Source organism: Poecilia formosa, unplaced genomic scaffold (genome assembly GCF_000485575.1).
Source record: "Poecilia formosa unplaced genomic scaffold, Poecilia_formosa-5.1.2 Scaffold387, whole genome shotgun sequence".
NCBI classification, from domain to species: domain Eukaryota; kingdom Metazoa; phylum Chordata; class Actinopteri; order Cyprinodontiformes; family Poeciliidae; genus Poecilia; species Poecilia formosa.
Genome location: NW_006800326.1, coordinates 21412 through 37093, shown reverse-complemented (window position 1 = coordinate 37093; position 15682 = coordinate 21412). Strand labels below are relative to the sequence as shown.

General features: G+C 38.3%; 1 protein-coding gene across 3 annotated transcripts in view; it reads left to right on the top strand.

The window, feature by feature from the left end:
• The window catches only part of il17rd (interleukin 17 receptor D), a 37869-nt gene that overhangs the window by 1767 nt on the left and 20420 nt on the right, over nt 1–15682 (top strand). For all 3 annotated transcript variants that reach the window (XM_007575720.2, XM_007575719.2, XM_007575718.2), the window contains exon 2: nt 11702–11756. In XM_007575720.2, the coding sequence (XP_007575782.1) occupies nt 11702–11756 (55 nt within the window). The remainder of the gene's footprint in view (nt 1–11701; nt 11757–15682) is intronic.

The window sequence follows — 15682 nt, the reverse complement described above, 5'->3', positions numbered from 1 at the left end:
CACACACACACACACACACACACACACACACCCATGCATACGCACACGTTTGTGTTGCTATCTTTGTGGGGACTTTCCATTGACTTCCATTCATTTCTACAGCCTAAACCTTACCTTTACCCTTTTCCTAACCCTAACCATCACATACCTAACCCTAATCCTAACCAACCAAAACTCTCATACCTTAGCCCTAACTCTGACCCCTGACCCAAAAACAGGGTTTCCCCTTGTGGGGACCAGGCTCCGATCCCCACAACGTAGTATATGTCAGGAAAATCGTCCCCACAAGGTATTACAAACAAACGCACAGCCACACACACACACACACACACACACACAGCCACACACACACACACCCACACACACAGTCTCCTGCTTCCTGTCCTTTCAGATCAAAGCGTGCAGGATGGGGGCGTGCCGCCCGGCTCTGCTACAGGTGTGAGCTTATTAAAGCCTCTGTCTGGTAATTTCATGTCTGTTTGAAAAGAGTCCTGCTTTGGTCTGGCATGATATTTCATGACTGATCAAATTATAGGCACTTCAGGTCCCAGAGGCTCGTCTCTTTGGTCCTTTTAACTCCTGGTGGAAGAATCTGCGTGTTTTGTGGGGTTTTTGTCTTCAACTTTGAAGGCAGATGTTTACAACATAGTTGCACGATAAATAAAATGTGCTCCATAATTCCCATTACGTTCATGTTTTTATTTCCATTATATTTGTTGTTTTTGGTTGTTGTTTTTTTATTTTGGATATTTCAAATGTCTTCCATTTCCAGTGTTAAAGATGAAGTGTTTAACATTTATGGAGAATATATTTTTTTACATATTTTTTAAACTGTCATCATGTTGTCACAATTTATGAGACAGACTATCTGTGAAAAGATCGATCTCTTTCACCTCGTACTTGAGTTACTATTGCCGTCTGAAGAAATGCGCTGCAGACCAAAAACCACCAATCGGATCCAAGAGGCGGGTCTTAGCGCTGTCAATTAACCTCATGTATGTGCTGCTAAATGTGCTAATGGGGAAAAACACAACTTACCGTTACAGGACAACGGTTTATTTGCCATCATCAATGGCTATGCTAACTAGCCTGAGCATTCACAAGAGGCTATTCTAGCCACAAGGTACCTCTCCAGCAAGCTTATGGCGCTAGCTGGAGAGGCGCCACAAGAAATTGTGATTGACAGCGCTAAGACCTCCTTCCTGCCTCTGATTGGTTGTTTCCAGTTACCACTGGAGAGGGCAGAGGAGCTCAATTTTTTTCTGGTGCCCATCGCTGAAGATTATGTTTTAATTCCTTTAAAGCTACAACTTTACTCTACGTTTTAGCATTAGCACTTTAGCATTAGCTCTTTAGCATTAGCTTCTGCTAAGGACATGTTGGTTTACCATTTGCAGAACTAATGTTTATGATTAGAGCTTCAGGGTTAGCGGTGCCCACCACTGAGGATTACGCTGTAATTCCTATAAGCTACAGCTTGAGCATTTTTGTTTTTTAGGATCAGTGTTTTACTTGATTTAATTTAAAGAAGCAAAAAGTATGCACAGATGAGTTTATATGTTATGGGCCTTAGAAAGAAATTCACAATCTGAATCGGCAGCTGGTAAAAGCCTAGTCAGTGCAAACTGACAGTGTAACACTGGGTTTTCTGGAGCTGATTTCCGGTTTCTTTTTAAAGTTATTTCTTTTATTGCACTGTGAATGCAGCAAAATGGAAAACTCTCCCAGAAGTCTGAACCTTCAGAAGCTCCCGCAGCTGCAGTAAACCTCCAGCAGAGCCTGGAGGAAACCATAGACCCACAGCGGGTCATCAGGAACATTTGGTCTGCACTGCAGATAAACATCTGTCTCTAAAGTCACAAAATCACCTTCAGGTTTTCAGTTTCAGTCTTCAAAAACCAATACTCACCAAATGTAAGAAACCTCAAACTCTGACTCAAGCATTCTAAAATAAATAGTTTCTAGGAACTAAAAAACATCCCATAAATCTGATATACGAGCAGTTCCTGTGCTCTGGACACAAAGAGGAGAAGAAAGTGGTAAAACCATAAAAATGGAGGCTGGGGTACAAAAGCACAGCATGTTTTGAAGGAAGAACTGCTGTTTGGGTCACATTTAAAGGGCTCATAAAAGCCGAGTTCAAGTGAACGGCTGATCGCTGGAGGTGTGTGAAGACAACAGGATGTGATGTCATCTGCAAATGGACTAACAGTTTGATGACTTTTCCTTTGACATGCCAAATCTGATTGTAGTCAACGTGAGTTTTATCTTCAAGATGCACATAAATCATCCAAACTAGCTTGTTTTTGGTTCACTTTAATGTAAAACCGATTGTGCTCCTTGAAAAACTGGTTTGATTCGACGTCCTGAATGTTTATTTAAATTTTTACAGAACAAAATTGAAGTTTTCAGCAAGCTTGCCTTCAATTACCAGTGGGGAAAAAAAACATATTTTTCAGTGTTTGACTTGGTAACTGAAGGAAAATGTCCGGCTTTTATGTAATTCACTGCAAAAACACAAAATCTTACTAAATAATTTTGCTCTAGTTTCTAGTGCAAATATTTTATTACATTTGAAATGACTTACAAGGAACTTTGCAGCTCATTACTATTGATGTCAGAAGTACTAGTTCCATTTGCAGACTATTTCAATTATAACAAGATATTATTTTCCCATGTAATAAGTGGAACTAGAACTTCTTCATCAATATTAAAGAATTGTTGAATCTGTAGTTTAGAGTCTAATAATTAATATTAATTGTTGTATTTGATGAAATCATCTTTCTCTGTAAGGGGAAAATGTCTTTTATTATTATTTTTATAATAGATTTCTTTATATTCTTGGGTTTAAGTCAAGCCAATTGACAGTTTTCCCAGATTGAACAACTTAAATGTTCTTGGGCTTTAACAATGTTTCAGCAACAACAACCGTCTCTCTTTGTTTTTTTCCTGCTGCCTTCTTGAACTTAACGAAGCGACCACATGAGCCGGTTCTCCACCTGCTGGTTCTGGTTCTGGTTGAAGTGGTTGGTTTCCTGTAGAGCAGAGCACAATGAATCCTGTTCCCAGCTGCAGTCCAAGACAAAAGAGCGGAACAACAGACCCGGTGGAGAGGCGGCTGAATGACTTGGAGTTCAGCAACAGGCACACTGAGCTGGATAGAAACAACTGAATCTTTCAAAATAAAACTCCCACCACTGCTGATCGCATTTGAATGGGTTTCCGTTGAAACAGAAATCTCAGTTAATGTCAATTAGTTGATCTATTAATCTATTTTTAATTATTAAAGTCATGTTTAGTCACCTCTGAGCTTAAAGTGGTAATTTAAATCATTTTCATTATATTGACCATATAATTGTGCGATCTTTTCTCTTTGTGGAAGTTTTTCTTTCAGTGTTGCATCCTGAACATGCTGGGTTTTTATGGGGAAATATCCAGGTTGCTTTTAAAGAAACCTGCTTAAGCAGTGAAGTTTGTCCCAAAGCCGTTCAGGACAGGATGATGGATCCTTCCTTTCATGCACATCTGCTGAAGCGATCACATCCGCCTCCGTGGAGGAAAACCAGGAAATCTTCCTGCTTCCTCCACATCCTTCTCTGGATTTGTCATCCTTCTCGTTCTGCGGCGTCGTTCTGAATTGCGTCTCGTCGCCTTCCAGGGCCTCGGTGTGTTTTTGGCATCAGGGGGGAGTCCGAGGTCGTCACGGCCGGATGGGCGGCCGATGCGAAACACGTGTCTTTTCTGCCGCTGTAGCGATGGAAACCAGGGTGGAATCAGATGCTCCTCCTCTGAGGCTCAAAACAAGCAAAGTGGAATATTTTGTTCCAGTTCCTGAAGGATTTCTGAGGAAAAACAACTTTTTTCTGCTCCTCTAACTTCAGGTAACATCTGAGAGGTCCCTTTGCTAAAGTGAGAATGCTTTTAGGATATATTCTGATCGGTTATCTTTAAGCCTTCAGCCAAGTTTAAGTTTCAGGGTTTTTTCCAGTTTTTTTTAACGGTGGTGAGATGAGACAATGCTGTTGATTAACGACTGTAATCAGACCTTCTAACTGTTTCATGAAAGCCAAACTACATTAATTAACTACTCTGCTGTCATTCAAATGATCAAATGTCTCCTTTATGGTCGTAACCCTAACTCAACCTTCCTCAGGCACCTTTCTTTCTTTCACCTCTACTGAAAACTGTCAAAATTAAAATCACGCATGATTTACAATTACACAGTAAAATTACAGGAAGTAAAACAAAGCAATTATTTTATCAAATCAAACTAAATACAGAATATTTTAGTGAAACATACCAGCCTGGTTTCTATACAGATTTTTAATTTAGGCCAGTTTAATAAATGTTTGCGTCCCAGTTCTACTTTCGAGTAAAAACTACTGGATGGTTTTGCTGCTCCATAATATCAAATTTAAATAAACCCAAATAATACGGCTAACAAAAGATTATTTGTTGGGGTTTTTTTATTATCATTTTTAATTCTCTGCATCATTTTTTTCCTTATCAGTGAAATTTTTATTTTTATTTGTTTTAAATGCATCACCGTGCATGCTGACAGTGATGCTGGACAAGGTCCACACAGAACCATACAGCGGCCGCAAATGGCCCACGAACCGCACTTTGGACACGCCCCGATTACTCTATAAAATAATCAATTAGCAAAACAATCGTTACTTGCCGTCCTCATTCAGAGCTGGGTAGTAACTAGTTACATTTACTCAATTGCATTTATTTAAGTAACTTTATTTTAAAATGTACCTTTTAGAAGTATTTTTACTACACTGTACTTTTTACTTTTACTTGAGTAATTTTATTATAAAGTATCTCTTCTCTTATTTGAGTAAAATTTCTGGATTTTCTACCCACTGAATGAAAAACTAACATGTTTTAACCAGAAACAGACACACAGCGGCAGTTCTTGTTAAAGTTTCATAAGTTTTTTATTGAAAGAAACTGATTTAGAAAAAAATTATATTGTCTGATTTTATTATTTTTTTGTTATTTGTATGAATTTTTGTCATTTTGGCCTTTAAAATACCAAACTTTCCACTTTATAATCTGGTCTCTCTTTTTGCTTTAGTGAAAATATGTTGAAGTGGTGGTACTCTTGGTTGAGTGTATTTCTTTATTCTCTGGTTATCACCTGCAGAGGAAACCCAGGTGTTACCTGCAGGTCATGTGACTCGTCTGTTTGCAGAGCGGCCAGGACTTGTCTCGACTCCTGTCTTTGTAATACGAGCGAAGTGAGAGAAAGCCTTTTTTAAAGGACAAACCTTCACAGCGGGATCAGAGTGGCTCCTCCGGGTGAGGAGGAGGAGGAAGGAGGCCGGTGCTGGGTGGGGGGGGTCATTGAGGAGCAGTCATGCAGGAGGAGGAAGCTGCAGGTTTTGTTCCTGCGGTGGGAAATCTCTGGTTGGCTGCTCCTGAACACACGCTCACACACAGCGCCAGCTTTGTTGCTCCTCGCTCCGGCTTGGAGATTATTCCTCCAGCATTCGCTGCAGATCGAGATCAGCTGATAAGAGGAGAGTTAAAGTCTGTATGTGGTGCTCAGAGTTCAGCTCTGTGTGTTTTTAAATGTGATCAAAATGTTTAATTTGGTTTCATTTCTGGGTAAATAGCAGATTTTCTGCTCTGGCTGTGATTGGTTACAACTTAAACTGAAAGCAGGAAAAAAACAAAAGCAACGATGGGAAAGTCTGCACTTTGCATGTTAGTTAATAAAGGGAAGATACTTAGGATTATTTCCCCTTCGAGGAGGAAAACGTCAAGAGAATTGGAGCTTGGAGACATCTGAAACCAGCACCCTGCAGAGATATTTAAAAGCCCCCTGTAATGCACGAGCCTAGTCACTTTCGTTAGCTGAAATAATTAAAACAGCAATTAATAAAACAGCAAATATAACTGGAACTATATCGTGTTATATAAAACTAACAAACATACCGAAACGTTAGATTTAATATCTTGTGAATTTTTTATGGCGCTCCATACTTTACGCTATGCTAGTCCACAAAATGGTGACAGCAAAATTTGGGAGAAAACTGGAGTTAGTTTTTGTTTAAAAACATTTTAGTAAATTTTTTGAACATCTTCTATTGAGCAGTCATTACCTAACCGATGAATACATAATCACAATACTTTTACTTTTTTTAATTCGACACCTAAACATTAACCAGGATGAAGAAACAGAAGCTACTTTCACTAATAAAAACTAAAACTAAACATTATAATAACTAATAAAGTTCAGATAGTTTTAACTAGTTTTTATCTTCTAATTGAAAAACCTAATTGATGCTTTTGAGGATCAGAGAAGTCTTACACTTCAAAAACACAAAATATTACCAAGTATTTTTGGTGTAGCTTAGTGCAAAAAGCTTAGCTGACTCAAATTTAGACTAAACTGGCGCTTACGTAGTTTTTCAGCAGCATATATGGGCTTGGTCAATAATTCCTTAATATTGACGAAAAAGTTCTAGTTCCACTGGCAGATTATTTCACTTACAACGAGACATTTTCTCATATTATTAGAGAAATAATCTGCCATTGGAACAAGTACTTTTCATCACAATTCAGGAGTTATTCACTTAAAACAAGGTTGTATTTCTTGCTGAAAATTCACTTGTAAGTTGGTTTAGTCTTATTTTAAATGCGTCAAGATATTTGCATTGGAAACTTTACCAAACTGGAACTTTTTCATGAATATCAAGGAATTATTGACTTAAACCAACTGGCTAAAAAGTTATGAGTGAGTTAGTTTTGTCTTAGTTCCAGAGTACAAAGGCATTTTCTCTAAACTAGACCAAAACTGTTTGGTAAAATTTTGTGTTTCTTTAGTTTGGTTAATTAATGAAAGTGGTTTGTCTCTGATAAACAGGATCCTGACAGGAGTCGGTGCGTGACTGATGATTCCCGTTGCAGGTTTCCTTAATCCAGCTTTAATCCTGTCTCTCTCTGCCCGTTTAGGCTGATTAAAGGTCAGACGGGAATTTGTTTCTCCCCACATCTGGAACTGGTCCGGTCACTCTAAACAAAACGAGGGAGAGGAGAAGTCTGCTACGTGAACCTGAAAAAGCTGTAATTGAAGGAGTTCCTGTTTAATCAGATCCCAGCATCTCTTCTTTCCCCGCAGGCGTTCAGATTACCTCTCCCTCCGTTTCCTCCAATCCTGCCACCGCTCCTCCCTCTGGTTTGATTAATTGCAGTTTTAGCTAAGTGAGGCTGCAATTAGCTGTCTGATCACAACGGGAGCCGAGTTTGAGTCTGTGTGGCTCGGGGATTCCCAGGGGAAACTCTTTCTTCTCTGATCTTTTGGGTTTTTTGTTTTTCCTGTGTTTATGTTGTTCTTATGTCCCTTTTAGAAAGTGGATTTTTGCAGGGAAATCAGCAGGAGGTTGGACAGCTGCTCTTCAGTCCATCTAACTTTACTTTTCATCGTTTACCATTTTTTCTCTGGCGTTTTTGCAGCGGTTCGCTGATGTGTCTCTGTCTGTTTGGCCCCGGGCTCTGGAGCCAGATGCGGCTAAAACAGTAATTACTCGTTAAAAACAGCACCTGGGAACAGGAAAGAAGAAAGCCCTCTCTCTGTCTGTTGGACTCTACACTGCAAAAACACAAAATCTTACCAAGTAGTTTTGGTGCAGTTTAGTGAAAATATATTAGTACGCTTGAAATAAGACAAAACTGCCTTACAAGTAACTTTTCAGCAACATATGTCAGCCTGTTTTAAGTCAATAATTCCTTATTATTGATGTAAAAGTTCTAGCTCCACTGACAGATTAATTCACTAATAATTTGGGAAAAATGTCTTGAAATAATCTGCCAGTGGAATTAAATGTTTACATCAATATTAAGGAAAGTAATAATTTAGTTTTAACTTGTCAGCATTTCTTGTTAGGTTTGTCTGATTTCAGGTTTACTAAGATTTTTGCACAAGAAACGAAGCCAAAATACTTGGTAAGATTTTGTGTTTTTGCAGTGAAATCGTAAATTTTCCCTCGGTTAGCAAGTCAAACACTAAAAATCAGATTTTTTTACCCACTGGTAATTGCTGAAAACTTTCCTTTTGTATGGCAAATGTAGTTCTGAAGCTTACACTGCAAAAACAAACATCTTACCAAGAATTTTGGTCCAGTTTCTGGTGCAAATATCTTATTACACTTTTCAGCAGGATATGAGTTTATTTTAAGCCAATAATTCTTTAATATTGATGAAAAATTATGACTGATAATAAAACACTTTCATTGCCAGTTTCGTTTGCCAGTGAAACTGGTAATTTTTCATCAGTATTAAGCAGTTATTAGCTTAAAACTTATCCTGAGGAAAAGTTACTTACTAAGTTAGTGTTTTATTTTAGGTGATATTTGCAATAGGAACTATACCGAAAATACTTGATGTTTTGTTTTTGCCGTGCAAAACTTCCCTGAGCATCAAAAGCACCAATTAGATTTTTCAATTTGAAAATAAAAGTTCAAATTTCTGTTTTCATGACATGAATATTCAGCATTGAAACTTAATTTTTAACTTGAGGCAGGAAATGTCACTGGCTTTGAATAAGAGTTGCTTTGGGTGAAGTTTGGAGTGCGAACTCTCACCTTCCCCCTCAGACTAAAGTCGTTAAGTGTTATTCGTCTTCAGGAAGCTGGTAATTGCTGTGGGAGGAAGGGGTCTGTGTAACAAACACTTTGCATTACGGCAGACAGCAGCGTTGCCTCCTTATTCGTGTGATTGAAGCTTCCTTGTTGCCCCAGTGGGGGTCCGAACACACACAGCCAATAACAGCGTTTGGTGACAGAAGGTGCAAAGCTTTTTGATCGCAACAATCCAAAACTCTGGCAAGAATCTGCTTTAAATTTTGAAGAGGAGGAGAAAATAACTGAAAAGGAGGAATAAAGTGATTTCTCACTTTACGCAGTTTCTGCCTTTCCCTGTGGGGAGACGGCAGATCTCCTCTGGATTTCCTAAAACAGGTTTTATTATTGTTGTTATTGTTTCGTAACACTGTAGCAGAGGTGGTTACCGCAGGAAAACGTGACCCATACCTGGCAGTCTGAATGGCCTGGTACCAAAACTCCCAGACAATCAGATATGCTCCATATGTGGCACTAAAACAAATGCATTTTCAAAGTGTCTGAACGGTTAGAACGCATTTTATCTGTTTCTTAGCCCCTTTTAGTCAACTTTAATCCAACTAGAAAAGTCCATTTGCCTAGAGAATCCGGTTCATTTTTTGAGCCATGAATATGTAATCCAGCTGATATGGATCAAAACACGCTCTGCATCCAGAACCAGAACCGAACACAGAGAAGCAGCATTCAGCTTCTACGCACCACAAATCTGGAACAAGCTCCCAGAAAACTGCAAAACCGCCGAAACACTGAGTTGCTTTAGAATGAAAACCCAGCTGGTTAGAGTTGCTTTTGAAACATTATAAATGAAACATTAATGAACATTATGGTGACAAAATGTTTCAGCGAATTTGTATGTTTGTCTTTTTATGATGCAAAGCATATTGAAATACCTTGTTGCTATACAAATAAACTTGACTGACTGATCGTAGCGTAGCGCTATCAGGAGACATTTGTTTCGTCTTTCGCCAAAGACAAAAGAGAAATCCTCCAATCACTAAAATCTCCATTTTGTTTCCATTTTGTGAAGAAGTCAGTAGCGCTCTGTCTTCTTCAGAGGTTTTCATGTTGTTTCCTTCACTGGTTCTTGGTTCCTGCTCACAATTCTGATGCAGAAATATGTCTTATTTATTTACGCCACTGTAAAGTTCAAAAGCCTCGTCTTGCAAACTATCTCTAGTTGAGTCCAACTTTTTATCCAGACTGTAAAATAATCCAAATCGAGTCCAAAATGGTTTAATCTGCAGCTTAGAAAGAATAAAAGTTCCTCAAAAGCTCATCTGCCTCTGTGTTGCAGATTAATGTGTTTAAATGTTTTTGATGAACATGATTATAATGTTCTTTGTCATGCTGTTCAGAAAGTGGCATTAAAGGCAACTTATTGGTGAAAATCACTAAAAAATGTTTGTCTCCCAGGGGAAAAACTTCCCTGTATGGTAATTAACCCTCTCAGTTCATGCTGCCAGCGGGACATCAGGGCGCACAGCCGTATGTAAACCCTGAGGGTCAAAGGTCAACCCAGCAGTGCAGACAGGCTGAAGGCGATGTCTTAAAAAAGATTACAAAGTGTTTGAGGATTTCCAAATGTCCAGTAAATATTTTTATAGCATTTGTTGTCCTGACTTCTTCAAAGTTGATGGTCAGGAGTTGAGTTTGGGCTCTAGCTTTCGTTGGAGGAATGTTGGGCGCCAATGAAGGTTTTCACAAGTACATAATTACCAGCAGATGTGTATGTGTTTGTAAGGACGGGTTGTTGTGGTACAGTGGCTGCTAATAAGCACGCTACACCTCCTATAGCATCCACTCACACACAGCTGGGGTTCCACCTTATTGCTTTCAGGTGTGTATTTGTGGTTCTTGCATGTGGCCACAGCCTGACACCTCTAACGAGACTAAAAGTGGAACGTTGTATGTGTAGGACAACATAAAAGGCAATGTGAGAGCTATAAAATTGGTAGACCTTTGTTGAAATACGCCTGAAGGGACAATATGTTTTTGTGCAGGAGAGAGAAGAAGGAGTATCTGGTAACTTCAGGCTGCAGGGTTGGCTTTGGATGTAGTGATCAGTGATGTGATTCATATCTTCTTTACAAATTTCCCAATCCTAGACAGGAAAAAGTCTTTAAAATCCACAAAATTTGTATTACAAAGACAGTTGGTGGTTCTTCATCAACTCTGACCTCAATAGCCAATATGGCTGCCACTTTTGCGAATAAATCCTGCTTATTTACAGTTCTGGCATATATTGAGCATGTGCCAATATGTTTAAATGGATAAAGCTCAGAGAACAACATTTTTATCAATGTGTAAATGCTAATAACAGAACAACTATGAAATCCCTCTGGCTTTCCAACTAGAACACTGTTAAGTTTGGAGTGACCTTCCAAAGCTATAGAAGCTGCTAGGAAAGTGCAAAATGTATAAAAATGATACAATTAGTAAATATGATGACACACTTTAGAAACACACATTACAAATTAAAATGCATTCCTTATACATTTGTTTTTATTAGTGCCTTAAATGTAGTGGGAAAAAAGAATATGTGGATTTTATTATTATTTGACTGTAGTTTTATTTAACCTATAAGCCATTATCAAAATGTACCTGTTTATATCCATTTCATTTTCACCTTTAATTTTCTTTTCTTCATTAAGTGTATTATTTCTTTTGCTCGAGTCTCTTTTTGGAGTTATAAACAGCTAGCTAATTACTTAACGGCAGTCTTCTTATACCAACAGCTAGCTGCTTATGCTAACAACAAGCTGCATTTGCTAGCTAATTAGGCTAACATAAAGGTACATTTAATAACTGGTTACATGTTTACGGAACCATTGTCTTGTCCCTCGTTATAAAAAACAGATACATATTGAACTACAGAAGAGAAGAAACCTGCTCTGACTTCACACTTTACCTAAATGTCGTGATATTCTACGGTATGAAGCTGGATATTTCTATTAAAATGGGTTCATACTCTTTTTTAAACTATGAAGGGCGTAATCTCAGATATGAAGTGGGAGCTGGTTTACTGATTTTGCCATTTTAAGCTTTGAATTGTCTCTGTTTCTGTCTTGCAGGTGCAGTCTGCTGCAGAGGGAGTTCGTAAATTGTTCGTCACCTTCAGGACTGACAGTGAGTTTTTCTCTGAACTGAATGACTGAGTTATCTTGATTCTGATTTCAGTGAATTGGAACAGTAAGAAACAGAAATTGCTGCCCCCATCTGTTCCTACTTGTTCTTCACTACTAATTTTAACAACGATAGTTGCCTACAGTGCCCCCCTGTGGTGTGAACTTGGAGCATGATGTGCAGTAGGTTATCGGTTCTGAACACGTTTGTGCTTCTTGGCAGCCTGTATTTGTGCTTAGGAAGTTTCCTCTTAAAGTTAGCACTCATGCAAAAATCTCATTTTGTGGTTTTGAGTTTTTTATGTTAAGAAGTTTTAATTTGGATTAAGAGTGCATTCACACCAATCTTGTTTAGTCTGCTTTAATAAAACTGTAGTTTGTCTAGAAAGTAATCTGACTCTGGTCTGCCTACAAATGGAAGTGAACTATAGCACAGGGCATTCTGGGTAAATATGACCAACACAATGCTTGCATTAGCATGAGAAATGGCTTGTGATCTTTAGTCAAAAACAAAAGAGAAATCCTACAACCGCTAAAATCTGACGCCACTCCATTTTTGTTTACATTTTGTGAAGAGGTAAGAAAAGCTCAGTGTCTTCTTCAAAGGCTTTTGTGTCATTTTCTTCAGTGCTTCTTGGTGCAGCGCCCCCACAGGTTAGGAAGGAAACATGTTTTTTAAAAGAGTTAGGATCGTTTGACATTGCAGTATGTATGAGAACCACAGCAGCTGAAAATGTAACAGATGTTGTGAATTTGGTCCCACATTATTATTGTGTCTGGTAGACACTAAAATTATGTGGGAGTACACCCTGAAGCAGGGGTGGGCAATCCTGGTCCTGGAGGGCCGGTGTCCTGCACCTCTTAGACGTCTCCCTGGTCTAACACACTTGAATCCAACAGCTGAATCACCTCCAAAGTGCAGTCAAGTTCTCCAGAGTCTTGCTAACGACCTCATTATTTGACTCAGGTGTGTTGAAGTAGAGTTTGACTCAGGTGTGTTGGAGTAGAGACACATCTAAAAGTTGCAGGAGACTGGCCCTCCAGGCCTGGAGTTGCCCACCGCTGCCCTGAAGAATAGGTTTCATCCTTCACACCCAAACACAGTGTTCATTTCCTCATCTCCAGCATTTCTTAAAGTCCCTGAAAATTCATCACCAGATGACATTTACTGCTTTGAATTCATTTTAAAAAATACATTTTTACTAAAAAAAAAAGAAAAAAGAAAACAAGTGGTCAGGCATTATGATTAGATTGTTTCCATTGTCTGTCTTTTTCCTCAATTTTTTTTTTTTTTTACAAGTCTCTCGGTGTCACCCTCTATTACTTCCCCCATCCGCTGCCTCCTTCATCTTTTGTTCCCTTAACTCGTAAAGTCAAGTTCCTGAGCCATGGCCAATCCCTGCCTCCCGCTTTTGTCCGTGACCATGAGTGAGGAAAGGCTTTAAAATCTCTTTTTGTACGTCACTTTTTGTGTGTTTGAATGTCTGGGTAGTTTTTAGTAAAGCAAATGCAGCACTTATTTATTTATATATTAGATACAGTTTTTGTGTGCTTGTGCTGGTCTAAAGTTGCAAAAACACAATATCTTTCCAACTATTTTTGGTCCAGCTTCTAATGCAAAAATCTTAGTATGATTTAAGACAAAACTAATTCACAAGTAACTTTTCAGCAAGATGTAGGAGTTTGTTTTAAGCAAGTAATTCTTCAGTATTGATGAAGAAAAGCTAATTCCACTGGAGACACTTGCCCTGCTGAAGTAAAATAATCTGCCAGTGAAAGTAATACTTATTAATATTAAGAATTTATTGACTTAAAACAAACTCCTACATCTTGCCGAGACATTGCCTGTGAAGTTGTTTTGTTTTATTTCAAGTGTGCTAATATTTTTGCATTAGAAGGTTAACCAAAAATAGTTGGTAAGATTTTGTGTTTTTCTAGTGCTACAGGATCTACATTATATATCCAAATGACTTGTTTTCTTACTTTGAAGTCTAAAATCTAGAAGTGTCCAAATTGCATGGAGATTTTTATGAATAATAATTGTTCAAAAGTTTGTTTTTTTTAATTGCCATCATCTATTTTTTTAATGCAATTTGTTTTGCGTTTTTTTTATTTTATTTTTTTTACCCACTTTGGATCCCTTTAATGTTAACACATAGATAAACGGATATTTTCTAGAGAAGATATTTAATTTTGTTTTATCCAAATTCACAGTATCTCTGGGATTAATGAGGGGTCAGGAGGTCATGGGACTTTGAAGTGTTGCTTCTGAGAAATAAAAGTTAAAACCTTCATACTTTGAAGCAAATTAAGGCACTGGAGCGTGTTAGCGTGACAATCCTTCCTGCTGGACACACCTCAGTGGTTCCTCTCCTCCAGCTGGATGGAGGACGAAGGAGGAGAGTCGGGCCTCCTTTCTATTTCCAGTGATGTCACAGGGAATATGAAGCGAGGAGACCTTTGACCTCCAGTCGATTGTTGATGAGCAGGGACAAGGTGTGAATAAATTTAAACCGGGTCGCTGCTGAGGCTTAAATTTTATTGAAATTTGTAAATTTCTTCATTCAAATGTCCTGAAGGCTTTAGTTTGTTTCATAGCCAAGGAAACATCATAAAAAAAGTTTCTAAGGAAACACAGCAGATTGCAACGAGTCATTGACTTTACAGCAATCCCTCCTAGTGAGCATGCATGTAGCGACAGCAGAGAGGAAAAACTCCCCATTAACACAATAAAACCTGCAACAGAACAAGCGGCTGTCTAGGACGACAGAGCCGAGACATAAAAAAGAAACGCATGAACTGATGTACATCAGATGTAATCCTACTTCAGGATCCTACATCCTTTCTCTCATCTCAGCAAAACAGATGAGAGAAAAATAACTGACAGAAAACAAAAAGTTAAAGGGATCCACAATTAGTTGCAACAATCGACTTTATTTGGGAAATATTCATTTTTGATTTAAAAACAATAATGCAATAAATAAAGTAAATTAAAATAACACAATGTGCTTTACTGTGACTGACTAAGCAGCTTCTTTTTCAGAGGTTCTGGTCCAAAAACAGCCACTTATGACTTGTCAAAATTTAAAAGAAGAGATTTTAGAGTCATCCAGGTTTTAATGTCCTCCAGACATGCTTGTGACCTACCCAATGGATTGGATCCATCATGGATACTTATAGTTGAGTATCATCAGCATAATGGAGGATATTTATCCCATGCTGCCTGATAATTGGACCATTTGAAAGATTTATTTATTTACATATGTATTTACAACAAATCTTCCCACTTGAGGGTCACTTGTGGAGTTCCACAGGGCTCTGTGCTTGTACCAATTGTTTTTGACAAAAAAAAGTTAGAGAATTGCAATTTACAATTTTTTTTTGTTGCTATATTTAAATGCATGTCTGTATATGTGTGGTGTACCACAGGGCTCTATTCTTGGATCAGTTCTTTCTTTTGTAACAAACCCATATCCCAAAGAATGATAGTGAACTCTAAAGATTTTTATACATATGGATTTTGAGGAAGAGACGAAGTCTCTATCATCTATCTTCTTCATCCTGCCCTGGAAGTTGAATCCCAACTGGAAGGAGAAACAAAAGGAGAAGGCGGGACCCATCTCCATCCTTCACTGAAATCTGTCTCTCAGACTTTGTCTTATGATATAAATCTGAGGACAAAGATTCAATAAGAAGAAGAATAGTGACAAAATCCTTTCCCTTCCTATTAAATTCTATGAAAGATGAAGGAGGAGGAAGAGGAGCAGCCAGCTGTGACCTTCTTCCTTCAGGCCTGAACATGACCCGGCTCTGAGGAAGAAGAGCACTGGCTCGTGTCTAAACTCACGCCTCCTCTTTTTTTTGCCTGTATCCTTAGTTTGGTCTTTTTCCTCCATTCAATCCCACTTCATGGCTTCTTTCACTATTTTA